An 18,340-nucleotide genomic window follows, 5' to 3' on the forward strand; every position below is an offset into this window, starting at 1 on the left:
CACCACCTCCTACCTGAGCCACCTCGAAAGAAGTGATATTATACACATACATGGTAAGAGCAATGAGGGTCATGGTGGATAAATGAACCAGGCCTGTCTGATTCCTTCTGTGAGTCCTGGGAACATGGCAGGCTCAGTGAGAGTCTCACACTGCCGAGGCTAGCCTATAGCAAGAGGAGCCACAAAGGCGGAAACACAGCTGACTGAGGAACCAGCCCTGGAGGTCTGCAGATTCCCTAGGGAAGAGCAGATGATCTGGAGAGCTCGGGAGAATGTCACATTCATTCACGTGTGGAGCATTTTGTTGTTGTTTTTAATTGGTTAAAGATTCACCACACTGAACTAGTATCATCCAATAAATTAAAAACCACCTCCCTGCAGAAAAAAAAACAAGTCCCAATAAATCATAATTTTTCAAGATTCCTCAGATGGGCCCAGGGTGCTAGGTTCAGAAGAAATGAGACCCCGCCACCATCCACAGACCACCACAGGCTGAGGTATTACCAGCAGACAGGTCCCCATCCACTCAGACACCAGCACGTCCACCTTCTCGGGCAGCACCACGTCCTCCACCTTCTGCTGGAACACAGTGATTGTGTCAGCAAAGCCATTCTGCAGGACCAGCTGGCTGGTGTGCTGGGCCATGTCACTGGCCTCCACTGCGTAGACCTGCATCAGAGAGGGCGCCCATTAGCACATGACCTCATCCCAGCCCCCATACACCCATACACACACACACACACACACACACACACACACAGAGAGAGAGAGAGAGAGAGAGAGAGAGAGAGAGAGAGAGAGAGGCATGTGACCTCTGTTCTCAAAAATCACAAACAGTGGTGGTGGCAGGGGACTCTGTGATGTGAATGGAGGCCTGTGGCAGGCCAAGCGCTCCTGCAGTCTGGATGGGATACTGGAGAAAGTACTGCTGATTCTTCTACCTGAGCCTCCTCAACAAATGCATTACAACTGCAGGTAGGTGGGACCTCAGCTCTGCTAGGTGGGCTCTCATATGTGACACATACATCCTGTAGCCACAAAACAAGTGCCCAGGACAATAAAGAACAATATACACAGGAAACTGGCTGGTTTCATGTGTCAACTTGACACAAGCTAGAATCGGCAGAGAAAAAGGAGCCTCAGTTGAGGGGATGCCTCCGTGAGATCCAGCTGTAAGCCATTTTCTCAGTGATCAGTGGGGAAGGGACCCAGCCCCATTGTGGGTGGGGGCCATCCCTGGGCTGTGTGGTCCTGGGTTCTACAAGAAAGCAGACCAAGAAAAGCCAAGGGAGGCAAGCCAGTAAGCAGCAGCCCTCCATGGCCTCTGTGTCAGCTCCTGCCTCCAGGTTCCTGCCCTGTGTGAGTTCCTGTCCTGGCTTCCTTCATGAGGAACAGCCATGTGGAAGCATAAGCCGAATAAACCTCCCCAACTTGCTTTTTGGTCACGGTACTTGGTCACAGCAATAACAATCCTAAGACAGACAGAGGCAGTAGGTCTATGTCCTGGGGACAGCCATACAGATGCTCACGGGAGAACTGGAAGAGAGCATCTGGATGGGAATGGTCAGCATTGCCCTGTTAACTGGCTTCTTGGCTACGCTGTCAGGTTGTCATGAGGTTACAGCACAGCTCAGCACAGATATGCCATGCAAGGGAGGAGAAAAAGGCCTACATCAGGGAGCCACAGGCCTGCACCGGGGCGGGTCAACTATGTGTGGCCCGGCACAGTCCTATGCATCCACTTAAAACCACAGTGAGCTAAGGTAGCTAGCGTCTCACAAGTGTCCCACTGACAGAATCTCTGTCACTGAGGTTGTGTTTTGTTCCATTTAAATTGTTCACAGCCCGTACGGTAGGTCACAGTCTCAGCCATAGATGGCCCAGTGGCCTACTTCCCTCCCTAGAGTGGAAAGCAAACCACTGGCTGGGCACAGATGGGGCGCAGACACACTCACCGCCTTGGGCCGGGCATGGTGTGCGCAGAAGAGGCTGATGATGCCGGTGCCGCAGCCCACATCCAGGATGACCTTGTCCTTCAGGGACTCCTTGTTCTGCAGGATGACGCTGTGGTACTTGGTGGTCCGAGGCTGGTCAGCCAACATTTCCAGGTGAAGTTTCTAAAACCGGCACACAAGGAATCACATCATGGCAAGGGCCTGTCCTGGAGCCGCAGACAACAGGGAACGCCGCGGCTCACGCACCCATCCTAAAATGATTAGCAACTCACGGGCTTTTAAAGCCAAAAGGTCAACTATGCTCAAAGATAAAAGCAAGAGCGGACAGTGTAAGGAAGCGAGGCTTCTGGACCTGTCCCGGATCAGTCCAGGATCACCTCTCTACCTTCAACAGACTCTTCCCCGAGTCAGTCAGATGAGCAGGAAACGGATGTGGACCATACAGAAGAGGAGTGACTAGCCCCATGCACACTTCCCAAGGCTGAAAGGACTCTGCATCCTCACCGGGTATCTATCACGAGGAAACCCTGGACATCCTGCAGCAGGTATCAGTGAGGCAGCAGGGTCTTCCCAACAAGCTTAGTGCTGCTCGGTTCCTTGCAAGACCATAACGGGGGTCGGGGTGGGGGCACCAATGCTCTGGCCAACCCTATTACACTTCAAGGTGAGAAAATATCTGATCTCGGAGAAGCAGAGAAAGGCGCCTTCGGGGGCTAGCAGAACCATGGCTGAAGACGGGGCTGCAATACCGTAGCTTACTCAAACTATAAAAGCAACCTTGAGGTACCACTGGAGGGTACCACTTGTGCATATAAGCTACAGTATGCACACAGAACTGCAGCTGCTGCCTCCTGGGTGTCACCCAGATGACGCTCAGGTGGCACCAACACAAACAGTAGGTCTGGATGGGGCCTTCGGAGTCCCCACGGCTGCTCCCAATAACATGACTCCAAAGTGAAAACAAAGCCTATCCTCCCTCAGAGGCTGTCTGTGTGGACTGGAAAAGTCAAAACTCACTATTCTGTCTACAAGCAACTTGCTTTCAATATACCAACTGGGCTAGAAAGGAGAAGATGGAGAGAGAACGTCATGTGCTCAGGTGGAGCTGCCGTGGGGTCTGCAATGACATCACACAGGGCACTTCAGACCGAATGATGTCCCAGGAACACTGAGGTTGGTACACCACCACATGGGAATCCATCCATCAAACAGGCATCAAGTTCTAAATACATCTAGAGATAATAACAGAACTTGGAGACATGCAGGCGAGCCAAAGGAAGCAGAAGCAGCAGAGTAGCTGGAGATCCCAGGGCCTTCCTTTCATCATCTGGCCAAAATGGACAGGGCAGTAGACGGTCATGAAGACCATCACCCAACAGTGACAGTGAACCAGACGTACCCAAGGGTGAACACACCCACACACACGAGACGCGCCTTAAAACTGCAACAGAGAACGAGATCTACGACCGCAGGGAAGAGGAGGCCAACGTCAGCGCCACTGCTTTTTTCTAATCATGTACCCACCCTCACGGTACCACATCTGCTGTGGAAAAAGGCACAAGACGGTAATAACTACAACGCCGCCAACACCTAAGGCTTCAAGGAGAACGCTAAAGATTGGACCTGACACAGCTGTGGTTATTTAGAGGACAAACTAAGGCAAAATGTCTTGTTCTTAATAGCAAGTAAATTCCGCTTGAGGTTTCCATAGTTTAGCACGGTGGCTGTTCTAACAGAGCACTGTGTTGCTGAGGGAAGCTGAACAGCCGCCATACTGTGCGCAAAGCTGCCTTTGTCTTTCTTTCACTGAGTACCTCTCCTGAGGGACAAAAAGTTGTCTTGTTTCATTTTGTTTAGGGAAGGGATGTTTTTTCTTAATTTATATTATTTTATGTATATGGGTGTTGTGCCTGCATGCATGCCTGTGCCTGGTACCCATGGAGGCTAGAACTGGGTGTCAGAGTCCCGGGAACTAGAATTACAGATGGTTGGGGACCACCATGTAGACACTGGGAATCAAACTTGGGTGTTCTGGAAGAGCAGGCCATGCTCATATCTGCTGAGCCATCTCTGGAGCCCATGGACTAAGAGCTTTAATCATATACACACATCAGTGGCTTTTAGATTTAATCTTGACATATAACGTGTCCGGGCAAGCCCCTCGATGCGATGTTTGCCTTTGTAAGAGCTGCCTCGGTCATGGTGTCTCGTCCAGCACTGAGAACAGGCACCAAGGCAATGGTGCAGCTCTCCCTTTTGCCACTTGGCCTCAAATCTACAACAACACTGACCTTACAAGCAGCTCGTTTTTACCTCGTTTTAAGCAAGGCTGTACCTTGAGCCATAGGTTTACCGACCTCCACAGTGGGAGGATTAAAAAGACTATAGGTTGGTCAAATTATATAACTTTTCTACTTCAATTTTAAAATAAAACATAGTACTTTTTTAAAAAAAAAAGTAGAGAGAAGTAAAATTAGGAATTTCTTGCTCTAATATTTAGCAAGGGTCAGCAGCCCACCAAAGGGGCTTTCACATTTTTAAATGTTCTTAATTTTAAGGAAAAGAAAACCATATAGAGATATACGAGAGGCACATGAATTTCAGATTCCTGAGTCCACGCGTAGAGCTCTGTGGTACTACAAGCACACTCCTGTCAGGTGTCACACGCCACTCCTGTCACTACATGGTGACAAAACAGAACATCCTACTAAGACCCAGGTGCCTGTGAGTCCACAGGAAGGTCTGCATCTCCACCCTGAACACTAGGAGCAGTCCCACCCCCACCTCCACCCCTCCCCCACCCCATCCCCAGCTGAACAGAGGATCTGGAAGGCAGTACCAGAGTTCCATAGCTGTCGAAGTACTCCTCGTCCTGCCAGGTGTCCTCCGGGTCGTATTCCTCCAGTTGCTTGCCGAGGTGGTTCGCAGGGATGTAACCACAGCAGCCTGCGCGCTCGCCCCACCACCAGTCCGCCGTGGTTTGTCTCAGGATAAGAATTTTTTCTCCTCTCAAAAAGCTGAGCTGGAAGACAGTCACCAAAAAACAGGAAGGTACAGTTGGACAGAGTCCAGTCGACTGGCATCTCACCAATAACTGGGTAGTTAAGTCCCCACTATTGGTGACCAAATCGCAATGACCCTCAGTGAGCACAAACAACCTGAAAATAAATAAATAAATAAAAGCAATAGCAAGATAAAAGAGTTGTGTGGGGCCAGCCATCAGAAGAACACAGCCTAACTAACATTCTTTTCTTATAATTATGCATTCGTGTGTGCGTGTGTGTGTGTGTGTGTGTGTGTGTGTGTGTGTACGTGTACATTTGACACAGTATATGTACTGAGGTCAGAGTGTTCCCTCTACCATGTAGGCTCCAGGGATTCCACTCAGGCTGCTAGCCAGTACCTTTACCCACTGAGCTATCTTGCCAGACCTTACCTAACACTTAAAAACAAAAGCAGGCAGCTATGTGTGGCTGCTTCAGTTAGGAGACTCCACAGACGTGTTCCTACCAGACTCAAGAACATAGTGATGGTTTGATAGCCTTGCTGTTCTGTGACCAGGAGGGTTCTATACCAAGTCTTCCAAGCAGGGAGGTGCTTCCCCATCTTCCTGCAGGCATCTCTATATCCTGATGGGGAAGTCCGTTAGGCTAAGAAGTGAGCAGTCATACGCAGATCTGGCTTAATCTTGTGAAAGTGGATTTCGCCATAAGTCACGGCCTGGGGAGCGATCACAGGTACCTGTGTCTCATCGGTGGCCGTATAGTCTGCAATGGCCACGAACTCCTCAGGTTGCAGCTGCAGCTGTAACTGTGCCCCATCCTGCAGGAGCTGCATCTCACAGCCATAGTCCACGGGGTCTTCCTCCTACCACCGTCAAGGACAGACAGACAGAAGGACAACACTGTGAGCTTTGTTGTCTGCACATGCCTCCCTCTCTCTCTACCAAGTGACTGCTTCAGCAAGCATTTGTCATTCAAACAATCTGAGCCACCTTCACTAGCATCCTTAGGGCTGTCACCTTCGGTCTATCACCTTCGGTCTTTGTATCTCCAAGGCAGGGTGACTTAGAGAGAACGTCCACCAAAGCAGGAAGAAGGGGGTGCTAGTCTTTTGCTGTATCAGCTTCCTTCCCAAGAGTGATACTCAGTTGGTGACAGAGACACCACTGCTTGTTGGACTCTAAAAACCTCTTCAGACCTAAGGACAGTGACACTAGGCAGATATAGCAAGGGCCTAAGGAAGGCAATGCAAACTGGTAGAACTCAAGCCACCCAGCTAGGACCTACGCTGCTGAGACTTAGCAAGCCCATGGCCTGTGCCCTACAGCCACTGTCTATTAGAGTAAACATGTCTTAAAGACATACGGGGGGTTGAAGAGATGGCTCAGTGATTAAGAGCCCTGATGTTCTCCCAGAGAAGAATATCAAATTCAATTCCTAGCACCCACGTGACAGCTCACAACGCCTGAAACTCCAGTCTCAAGAGATCTGACACCTTCTAGCCTCTGCAGGCACTGTATGCACGTGGTGCGTACACATACATGCAAGCAAAACATATGCATAAAATAAAAATAAAAGATTTTTTAAAAGACAAAACAGTAACTTCAATACAACCAACAAACTCAAAATTAATAAGTAATGTTTATTGTCTCCAAGATACCTCAAACAATGACATTAAAAACAGCAAACTATGCTTCCGTAGGACCTGAGTGGTCATGGCCTCTAGACATTACCACACTGATGCACTTCTGCCAGCCCTTACTATAAGCAGTGTGGGTGCCTCATAAGGCCACCTAGGACTGCAGTCACAAGAGCTCTTTTAAGAAAAATAAGCTAAGAGGCTCATGTCTTTTTTGTTTAACTCCACTTAATTGTTAAACCGCTTAATATCTAAACTTCCCTGTAAGTTATCACTTTAAACAACATAACTTCCAAAGCTCCGATGATCCCATCTCCCCTCTCGAGATGCTGGTACTTTATCTAGTGTTTGTACTCTCCCGATGTGTGCTTGGAAGATGCACTAACTTGGCTCTGCTCTGACTCATCCAAACATTCTTTTCTGCCTCAGCCAACGATCTAGCTTTGCCTAAGTGGATGTTTGTCATGGAGAACAAAAATGTCACATTTCTAGGCTGGGGAGATGGCTTGGCGGTTAAGAGCACTGGCTGCTCTTTCAGAGGTCCTGAGTTCAATTCACAGCTACCACACGGCTGTCATAACTGTCTGTAACTCCCCTTCCAAGGGAGCTGACAAACGTCACATAGATATATATGCAGGCAAACACAAATGTACAGAATAAAAAAAATCACATTTCTGGTACCTGTGTAATACTCTAGTGTATGAAGTATCTGAATTTACTTATCCAATCTCCTTCATTTGAATATACAGACTACTCTCAGTTTCTCCTGTTGCCAATTATTCATTTTCTTGAACACAAATCATCTTGAATGTGCCTGAGAAATTCCTGCAGATAAATCCTGAAGTGGAAAGCTGGCCAAGACGACCATCTCTACTTGTCTGAGGGTGTTATTTTGAGACAGGGGTTCGATATGTAGTTCTGGCTGGCCTAAAACTCATGGTGTAGACCAAGCTGCCCTGAAGTGCCGGCCTTTGCCTCCAAAGTGCCAGCAGTGTGGTGAGTACCCAGGGCCTTCACTTCTATGGCTTTCATTACACCATGAAATGTGCCCAGGACTGTACTATAACTCAGTGAGACCGAGACTTGTCCCACTGAGCATAAGTATGAGGAAGTCGTGTCCCCCATTAACAGCAGACACTGATGACTTTATCTGTGCCTATCTGATGGGTGACGATTACTGTCCTGCATTTCCACCTGCCTGCCTCAGTGTGGCCATTCACAATTCTCAGAGCATTAATTGGGCCTACTATAACTTTGCTACGTGCCCATTTGCACTCCCAGCATTTCCCCTATTGCAGTAACGTGACTTGCCTTAGTGTAGTGTGTTTGCCTTTGGCTTGCCCTCCACCCACTATATCACTTTCCCTATGACGTAAGCCCTTTAGACCCACTCCAGGCTACCACACACAGCACATGTGTCCTCCCCCTCCCCCTGCCTCTTTTTCTCAGTCTCTCCCTCCATCTTTCTCTCCCTCTCTCTTCTTTTTCTAAGTAGACTTTTCCCTTCCAACATAGCTTTTTTTGGTGAATAATACCTGACATCGCCCCCTTTTTACAGTTAAATTTTCTTATACGTCTTGTAGAAAATGCTAATGTTTTCATAAACTACTGAATTCTGCTTGAGTCTTCAGCCAGCCTCTGAGTTTCTCCTGACATCATTTCCTATCACCATAAAAAAAAAAAAAAAGAAAAAGTCACAGAAAGCTTGTGTGTGTGTATCCTTATACAAAGACTTTACTCCTGAGGGACAAACTGCCAGCTCAATGGGTAAATCGTTTCCAAAGATACATCATGCTCTTCCAACTTAGGGCCCACCACTGCCTACTCTGCCACCAATGGGATACCCTTTGCCTCAACACTTGGCACCCACAGCCCTCACCGATGCTTCAACTCGTGCTGGAGACTAGTATAAAGGTTGTCTTGGGTGTTCACTTCTTCAATCATCACGGTATCACCTTTATATATCAAGGTGGGATATCAAACCTCTGTGGGGTTGAAAGAACTCTTTCCACACTACAGATTTGCTCTGAGATCTCCAACAAACGTCTTTCCGAATATACTGTTCTCCTACTTACTTGTTTAGAATTTGTAAACAGTATGGTTTCTAGCCTCCACCAGCCCCGTAGCCCCAGCACTGTGGTTTCCAGCCTCCACCCCACCCCCAGCAACCCCCACCCCCAGCTCCATAACCCCAGCACCACAGGGAGAGGAGAGAGCAGCCACTGGAGCTTCCTGGCTGCCAGCTTAACCCTCAGTCCATCAAGAGATGGTGTCTTAAGGGAAGAGAACAAGAGAGGAGCAAACCCAACATAATGGGCAGAAAACAAGGAGACAATGGAAGAGAATCCACACCTAAAACTATCTTCGGAAATTAAGGTAAAGACTGGGCCATGTCACTCAGGAGACAGAGCAGGCAGGTCTGTGTGAACTCAAGGTTCCAGACCAGGCTACAGTGCCAGTCAGTCCCCACACCAAAGAAATGAAAGCAAAATGTATTTCCATTCAAACCAACGCTGCTATAGCATATCACAAGAAACTCATGGTGCTAACCACAGAAACGAGTTGTTGAGGCTGAAGAGACTGAGCATACATGGAAAATAAGAATGCAAGGAAGGGGCTGGAGGGGTGGCTCAGCAGTTAAGGACCCTGGCTGTTCTTCCACAGGTTCTGGGTTCAATTCCTAGCAACCAAATGGTAATTCATGATCATCTATAAAGGGATCTGGTGCCCTCTTCTGGCCTACTGGTGTACAAGCACACAGCACTTCAATATTTAAGTAAATAACTTAAATTTTTTTCCAAAGGTTAAAGAATACAAGAAAAGACAGAGGAGGAACCACCTCTCAAACTTCATTAAAAACCTTGGCTCCAGAGGGAGATTGCAACCCCACAGGAAGCCAGACCACCCAGTGCTCCCAGGGACTAAACCACCAACCAAGGAGTGTACAGGGAGGAATCCATGGCTCCAGATACATATGTAGCATAGGATACCCTTGTCTGACATCAATGGGAGGTGAAGCCTTTGGTCCTGTGGTGGTCTGATGCCCTAGTATAGGAGGGGTAGGGCGGGTGAGTCGGGGAGCACCCTCACAGAGGCAAAGGGAAGGGAGGAGAGGGCATATGTGGGATGGGAGATTTGTGGAAGGGTAACCAGGAAGTGAGATGACATTTTAGATGTAAACCAATGGAATGAGTAATAAAAATATATATATTGTAAAAACAAAACAAAACCTTTGCTCCATGTAAAGGCAGATGTGATCATCTCTCCCAGAGTTCATAGTGCATGTGAATGAATGTTATAATTAACTGAAACTGGGAAATAAAAATAACTGGACTTTTATACTGTGAAGTAGAAAGTCTAAAATAGTCAGAGGATCAGAGGTGAGGAGGACACAACATCTGTTCCCAACACCAGGAGTAACTGGGACCAGCGGGAGCCAGGCACACAGGAACTCAGACAGACCAGTGGCACAGGTTCCTTCTGGTCTGTCTGGGTCTGCGCCCTGAGCAGACCTTGAGTGCTAACTCCGCAGCCAGCCCCATAACACCCAGACACAGCTCCACTCCCAGGCGCTCTAACATGTCCAGGATCAGAGGATCCCAGGATCCCAGGAGCTTGGTCACACCAGGATCTCAAGGTCCCAAAGACAACTTGACTCCCAGGAGCTTGGACACACCCAAGATCTCAGGATTGCAGGATCCCAGAATCACAGGATCACACAGACAGCTTGACTCAGAGGAGTTCTGACACAACCAGGATCACAGGAAGGACAGGCTCCTGTCAGACATAGCCAGGGCAGGTAGCGCTAGACATAACCAGACGGTGGGAGGAAGCATAAGAACATAAGCATCAGAAACCAAGGTCACCCACTTCTCCCACCATAGCAAGTCCTGGATACCCCAACACACCGGAAAAGCAAGATTCAGGTCTAAAATCACTTCTCTTGATGATGATAGTGATGATAGAGGACATTAAGAAGGACATAAATAACTCCTTTAAAGAAATACTGGAGAACACAGGTAAACAGATAGAAGCCCTTAAAAAGGAAACATAAAAATCCCTTAAAGAATTACAGGAAAACACAATCAAACAGGCAAAGGAAAGAAACAAAACCATCCAGGATCTAAAAATGGAACTAGAAACAATAAAGAAATCACAAAGGGAGACAACTCTGGTGATAGAAAACCTAGAAAAAAGATCAGGAGTCATAGATGCAAGCATCACTAACATAATTCAAGAGATAAAAGAGAAAATCTCAAGTGCAGAAGATAACCATAGAAAACAATGACACAACAGTGAAAGAAAATGCAAAAAGCAAAAAGCTCCTAACCCAAAACATCCAGGAAATCCAGGACACAATGAGTAGACCAAACCTAAGGATAATAGGTATAGAACAGAGCGAAGATTTCCCAACTTAAAGGGCCAGTAAATATCTTCAACAAAATTATAGAAGAAAACTTCCCTAATGTAAAGAAAGAGATGCCCATGAACATACAAGAAGCCTACAGAACTTCAAATAGACTCGACCACAATAGAAATTCCTCCCGACACATAATAATCAAAACACCAAATGCACTAAACACAGAAAGAATGTTAAAAGCAGTAAGAGAAAAAGGTCAAGTAACATATAAAGGCAGACCTATCAGAATTACACCAGACTTCTCACTGGAGACTATGGAAGCTAGAAGATCCTGGGCAGATGTCATACAGACCCTAAGAGAACACAAAGCCAGTCCAGGCTACTATACCCAGCAAAACTCTCAATCACCATAGATGGAGAAAACAAGATATTCCATGACAAAACCAATTTTGCACAATATCTTTCCACAAATCCAGCCCTACAAAGGATAACAGATGGAAAACACCAACACAAGGAGGGAAACTACACCCTAGAAGAAGCAAGAAAGTAATCTTTCAACAAACATAATTCCACCTCTAACAAGAAAATTAACAGGAAGTAGCAATCACTTTTCCTTAATATCTCTTGATATGAAAATTAATATTACCAACAAACCCTAATCTAATGACATTCAAAAATATGAGGAATTAGAAATCTGTCAGCTGTCATCTCGTGGTCTCTCTAATTTGGTAATAGGAGAAATAGGTCCAATATTGTACAATCCATATACACTCTCTGCTTGTTTGTACATGACAGGGTCTTGCTGTGTGCCACATAATGGTCTTGAAATCATGCTTCTCCTATCTCAAACTCTCTATTAGTAGGATTGTTTATTTGATGTTTTTATACTACACTATGGTTTTCAGCACAGCTAACATATTTCAAAAATTTTATATACAGCCAAAAGAAATGTAGGCAATTAATTTGGGAGGTGGCTTATAAAAGAACAGCAAAGAGTGAGACTGAAGGCTTTGCTTCATATTTATAATTGCTGTATCAATTTTGAAGAAGAGGACTTTATGTTACTCTTATTCTGAGATGAATGCTTTTCAAAATCATCACAGCTAATGAACCAGAATCTTACCTTCACCTAACATCTGTGCCACCCTCCAAGCAGAACCATTGTTCATTGAAACAGTTGATGAATGACTTCATGGATAGACCATCTTAATACACACACCATTTCTTAAATGAATGTAACCTGTTCCATGAGGGCTGAGTATGACGACAACCACTAAAGACAAAAAGCTTTGACCATAGCAGGAAATCTGTATCCAAAAATCATGCCCACAATTCATTCCTTGGTGCAGCAGAACGGTCAATTCTTAGTTTAGCTACTATGGAGGTAAAATCCTTTGGTGATGTGAGGGACATTCAAGTACAGCCTTATTACAATGAACTCCAATGTCCAAAAACTGTTCTTATTTTGTGTTTGTACCACAGTAAGAGCCAAGATTTTAAGCACTACTAAAAATAAAACAAACAGACAAACAAAAAGACTTTATCTATTTATGTTCATTTAAAAAACTAATAGTGATATATTATTTTAAAATATCATACAGTTAATTTATTTGGAGTTATTTAAAATTTATATTGAGAAAAATATATGTATTTTCAGTATTGCTGTAGACAAGCATCTACATAAGACTGTTCAATTGATTGTTGTTTTATATCAAACAACTTTTATTTTTTAATTATTTATTTTATGTATGTAAGTATACTGTTGCTGTACAGATGGTTGTGAGCCTTCATGTGGTTGTTGGGAATTGAATTTTTAGGACCTCTGCTTGCTCCAGTCGTCCCGGCTCCCTTTGGCCAACTCCACTTGCTCCAGCCCAAAGATTTATTATTTTACATAAGTACACTGTAGTTGTCTTCAGACACACCAGAAGAAGGTGTCAGATCTCGAGCCACCATGTGGTTCCTGGGATTTGAACTCAGAATCTTCAGAAGAGCAGTCAGTGCTCTTACACGCTGAGCCATCTCACCAGACCCTCAAACATCTTTTATAATACTCATTTTTATTGTTACAATATTTTGTAAATTTTAAAGAATATGGTAAAAAATGAAAGGTATTGCAGGTTTTAAAGGGGTTATCTCTGGGAGGAGTTGGGGTACAAAAGGGAAAGAAGAATGTGATGTAAGTCTATTTGCTCAAAATATGTTTTTAAATGTTAACAAATTCAGATAAATTGAAATTATGTATCTTTTCTGATCATAATGCAATAATAACTTAAATAAGAAAGAAAGAAAGAAAGAAAGAGAGAGAGAGAGAGAGAGAGAGAGAGAGAAAGAAAGAAAGAAAGAAAGAAAGAAAGTCAGTCAGTCTGTCTAAAATAGGTGAAGAGTGTGCAGGCCAGCTCTCTGCTTAGCTACCAAGGCAAGATTTAAAAGGCATAGCTAGCAAACCAGTAAATGCAAGACATAAAATTCTATCAATTGTCTTATTAACCCAAAACTGGGTAGGAATGAAAAAAAATGTATAAACAAGAACTGTAATAAACAGAAAATAAATAGCAATATGTTAAAATGGTCTCTCTCATTACATTCAACCTTGATAAACTAAAATACTCCATCACAAGGGCAGAAACTATGAACAATATAAACATCCTAAAATGGCAGGCACAGTGGTGTGTACATGGAACCCCAGTGCTCAGGAGGCGGGAGGCAGGAGGATTCCTGGAGATCTCTAGCCAAGCAGGTAAGGCATTAACTGTTGAGCTCTGGGCCAATGAGGGACCCTACATCAAAGGACATATATACTATTCTTGAGGATGACACCCAAGCTTGTTCCTCTGGCCTCCATTAACACACACATATGTGCATGTACACATATGTGTGTATATATATGTGTATATATACACACTCATAAAAAAGAGGTATGCTAAAAATAAAAAACCAATTGATTTTTATGACGGGGTTGGAGCACTGCATCCAAAACAAGCAATTTCACAGAGTGGGCTGCAATAAATTTCACAAGGGCTAAAATTATAGAACATGTCACAGTCTCCAGCCAAACTCGATCGAGCCAAAGCTCATAAAATAGTAAGTAGTAGATCCCAAATTTGGGGGCAGCAAGATGGCCCAACCTATAACAGTGCTCCCTGAAAGGGTCAGGCAACCTGAGTCCAATCCCCAGGTCCTGTGGAAGGGAAGGCTAAAGTCCTTTGACCTCCTCATATATGCTGTGGCAAGTACATGCCCATACACGCACACGTGTGTGTACAAATCAACAATAATAAAGTAAAGATAACGCCCTAATACTTAGAAATCAAGATACTTCCAAATAGACTCGCAATTTTTTTTCTAATTTCCATGATGATGCATTAAAAATATTTTAACAATAATGGAAACATAGAACATTTAAATGGACGAGGTGCAGATAAAGCAGTGTTTCAAGGAAAAGTGAAGTCTTTAAAGCTCAAAAGTTAGAGAAGAAATAGTCAGTGATACAGCCTTCCATGTCAAATATCAAATATATATATATGAATGATTCGATCTTAAAAGAAATCAAACAGAAAACAAAAGAGAAATTCAATTAAAAAAAACTGATTCTTTAACAAGGTAAAACGGGCCCTGTAAAAAGGGAAATATAAATTCCTAGAACAGCACCTCTTCCCTAGTAGGGTCCAATATTAACAGAACTGCTGAGACACTCCTGAGAGTCTTCTGTCACTGGGGCAATCAGAAGTCATTTCTAAGCTGCCTAACTGACCACAATTAAGGTGTTATCTACTGACACTGTTGGGCTACTGGAGACCAGTGATCACGGGAAGTCACTTGGAAACTCAAAAATATGTGGTTCTTCCACCCTCAAAGCTCCACAAAGCCATCACTGAGCCTCTTACCTGAAGCACCAGCTATGGCAACAGGTACTCACCACAGTACCATGGGGAGGCGCGGGAGGAGATGGGGACTACATCTGAGCTCCCAGTGAAAGGTTAACAGTGAGACCCGATGCATAGTGGTTTAGAGACCACAGCATCCCTACGGCAATCCCTACGTCCCTACACTGCTGTACACTCACAGACAGAGCACATGCAGGAGACCCAGCAGTAAGTAGCCAAACTGCCCAGGTAACACTCCATAGATGCAGAAACCGCAACAGCACCAACACAAGCCTCAGAAAACACACACACAGCAAACTCAAACTTTTGTTCAGGGATCCTTCATTTTGTTTGATTGGACTGCTTAGTTGTGGCTGGCCTGGGGACCCTTATAAGTTCATAAAGGTACAGACGGTGCACAAGCAGACACAAAGCAGCCTCTAAAAGTGGAAGGAACCGTTCTGGACTTGAGAACAGATTATGACGTTAATCTTGTGTGTGTGTGTGTGTGTGTGTGTGTGTGTGTGCGTGCGCGCGTGCGCGCATGTTTTGAGAAAACTGTGACAGTGTATTACGTTTTCATCTCTGCATGACAGATCCTCAGTGTCTACAATATTATTTTATAGTTGTCTTAATATTTACATTTCCCAAAAGAAACACTGGGCATTCGTAGAATTAAAACATTCTGCAGCTGAAGATGGAAAATGATGAATGAAATGAAAAATAAATCCTACATATAAATATGCCCAGTACATACATACCCAGTCACTGGGCACGGAGGCTTTTAATTCCAGTGTTCAGGAGCCAGAGGCAGGCTGATCTCTGTGAATTTGAGACCAGTCATGTCTACATAGCAGTTCCAGGCCAGCCATAGATGCACAGTAAGACCCTATATCAATAAGTTAAGTAATTGAATAAATTAAAACCCAAGGGAAGGCATACCATTAAAAGGGACACAAAACTGGCTGATGCTGACACCACAGACATGAAAATCTTGATTTTTTTAATAAACCTTTTTATTTGAATAGTCATTTCATTAACTGTACATAATCAATATTCCTTAAGATTGAAGGAGATCTTTTCTCTGGTAACATGGATCAAACTGAATATACGTACCCAAGACAGATCTTCTCGAGTACCAAGCATTTTCCTGGTCCTATGCTACGGCCATCTAAGAACAAGTACAAGAATCTGAAGCATGCTGAAGTGTCCCCTGAAGTGTTCATGACAATACACAGCATGGGACCTAATGACCAGACCCATCCCCCTGCCTCAACGTTCTCTAAATTCAAGCATCCTCCTGTGAGCCAGGACCTTGAGAGACAAGGAGAGTGACATCACCCCTGTAAGCTGGTACTGTTCCTCTGTATGATCATTACACGTGGCTCTTACGTACCAGAACCGGGATGACCTGTGACTCGCTGCAGGGACCTTCTCCTGGTGCCTCCATAGTTCAATATGATCATGTCTCATAACTGGGGCTTTACTTCAGTTTCTCTCCCATGCCTACTTGAAAGAAGAGAGAGAAGCACAAAGTGTTACACTGCCTGGTCAGTAATCTCATTTCACGGCTACAGTTTACTGTATGTGTTAAGAATGGAACAGGATTGGCGTTTTATCATCACAATTCATTAGAGGGCTTTTTAAATTAAAAAATCCAAATGCTGTGTGCTTCCTTTAATATGCTAGATTTATTCCTCTGAAGTCTCCTTTTTTAAGAGATATTTATGAAGCCTCTTTTTACTTAGAATAAATCAGTATCATTTTTTTTAGGAACACTTAATAGCTTAAACTCAAATTAAAACACCTTGCCCAGTACTTGACCTAACCCACAGGCAGAACTGAAATCCCCATGCCCGACACCCTCCTGTTCTTTAATTCTATTTTTTTACCCCCAGGGGCAATGTAACCCTAACTGGCTCTGAGATTACATCGATTCTTTGTTTAAACGCCTGTTGTGCGTCCAGATCTGGACTTCATACTTACTTCGTAATAATTAGAATCACAAATTATTTACAATTATATTTTCAGTGAAAAGCCTGGGAGGGTGCCCGGAGGAAGAAAGACAATGAATTGGAGGGTTCTCCAGGCCAAGCAGATGAGGCCATAGAGGCCAAGAATATAGAGGCATGGGGGATGTGGCTCGGGATACAGAAGGCAGGTGGGCGTGGTCCTGGAAGGGCGTGGCTCTAAGAGCCAGCGGAGGTGCGCAGGGGGAATTGAGAGGTGCAGCGAAAGGAGAGCGAAGAGGGCGGACGGTGCTGAGAAAAGGGGAGGGGGTAGCTGGAATAGAACCTTCGAGAGGGCACTCTAAAGCCTCCAGAGGGGGCGGAGGCCTCAGTGCGCTGGAGACATGCACAGGGAAGACCTTTTGCCTAGCTTGCCCTGCCTCACTTGCGATCCAGATGTCTAAGCTGTCCATTAAGAAACCTACCTCAGCCGCGTTTCTCCGCTGAATTCTAGGCTATACCAGAAAGGAACAGACGATGCCCACCCGAAGCCTGAGCCGCCGCCCTGGACCTGCGCAAGCGCGGAGCACTCCAGCTGGCCGAAGAGCACGCCCCGCCCAGGCCTGGGTGTCCTGCGCAAGCGCAGTGTGTATAAACTCGGTGCTGGTAGCTGTAGATAGTCTTGAGACAGGGGTTTTCTCTAAGAGCTTGTCACTCAGCGCAAGCGCATTTTCTGTCCCTGCTTCCGGCCGGTCGCATTGGGCCTTAAGGCTGCAAGACGCAGGTGAGAAAGTGTAAGGATCGACTTACCGGGAGATCTGTGGGAAGACTGGACTCCGGGTTGGAGGCCACAGGTGGTGTAGACCGCGCCCCCAGCGGATTCGAACCGAGGCAACAATTGGCAGGCTGAAGCAGGAGTGCGTACTAGCGCTGTCCTGAGTGTACCTGGGACTGCCGGTGTGTTTGATGCCCTTCTCCGAATGCTTAATAACCTAGTTTTGATCTGAATCAGCTTCTGCAGAATGGGACCCCCCTACAGTATCTTGGACTAAGTTTTGATCGTGGAACCAACATAGCTACTGAGACACGAAACACACCAGAGACCCCAAGTCCTGAAGATCCTGTGCTGAAGGGGTTGGGGGCGGAGGAGCAATGACACTGACATCAGGTGACCCTAAGCAAGGTTTCTTAAGCTTTCTCCACTAGCAATCCCATCCTACTCAGAAAGTTTTTCAGCGACTCTAGGTATCTAAAATAGGCATACGAATCAAACATTTACTGATAAGTGAATCAGAAAAGAATTTATTGTAAAACTCGGCATACACACAATTTTACCACTGACTAGAGACAAAAGCAGATTTGCATACTAATTAGGTGGATGCGTTTGTCCAATATAATCTAGACACTCTAATACATGCTGAGGAATGATAGGGAAATATTAAAATTCTTTGTTTTCTATAATTAAACCATCATGCTTCGGTTCGTGCAGTAGAAACACCACAGCTCATAACATAATCAATCATTCCAAACCTGCTGTGAGGCATCTCAGGGCTTGCAAGGCTTGTGCAA

The 18,340-nt window shown here is 45.1% G+C and overlaps 1 protein-coding gene across 4 annotated transcripts in view; it reads right to left on the bottom strand.

The window, feature by feature from the left end:
- Nucleotides 1-17,372, bottom strand: part of Prmt2 (protein arginine N-methyltransferase 2) — a 30,640-nt gene extending 13,268 nt beyond the window's left edge. For 3 of the 4 annotated variants that reach the window (NR_126571.1, NM_133182.3, NM_001302965.1), the window contains exons 1-6: nucleotides 17,257-17,372; nucleotides 16,219-16,328; nucleotides 5,697-5,822; nucleotides 4,795-4,977; nucleotides 1,956-2,117; nucleotides 505-669 (exon numbers count right to left, since the gene is read on the bottom strand). Coding sequence is in view for 3 of the 4 variants with exons in the window: in NM_133182.3 (NP_573445.2) it covers nucleotides 505-669; nucleotides 1,956-2,117; nucleotides 4,795-4,977; nucleotides 5,697-5,822; nucleotides 16,219-16,272 (690 nt within the window). In the remaining variant the exon portion in view is untranslated. Of the gene's footprint in view, nucleotides 1-504; nucleotides 670-1,955; nucleotides 2,118-4,794; nucleotides 4,978-5,696; nucleotides 5,823-16,218; nucleotides 16,332-17,256 lie in introns of all 4 variants that reach the window. The other variant, NM_001077638.2, reaches the window with a different exon arrangement.
- Between the last annotated feature and the right edge of the window lie 968 nt (nucleotides 17,373-18,340).

This window comes from Mus musculus, chromosome 10 (genome assembly GCF_000001635.26).
Source record: "Mus musculus strain C57BL/6J chromosome 10, GRCm38.p6 C57BL/6J".
Lineage (NCBI taxonomy): Eukaryota > Metazoa > Chordata > Mammalia > Rodentia > Muridae > Mus > Mus musculus.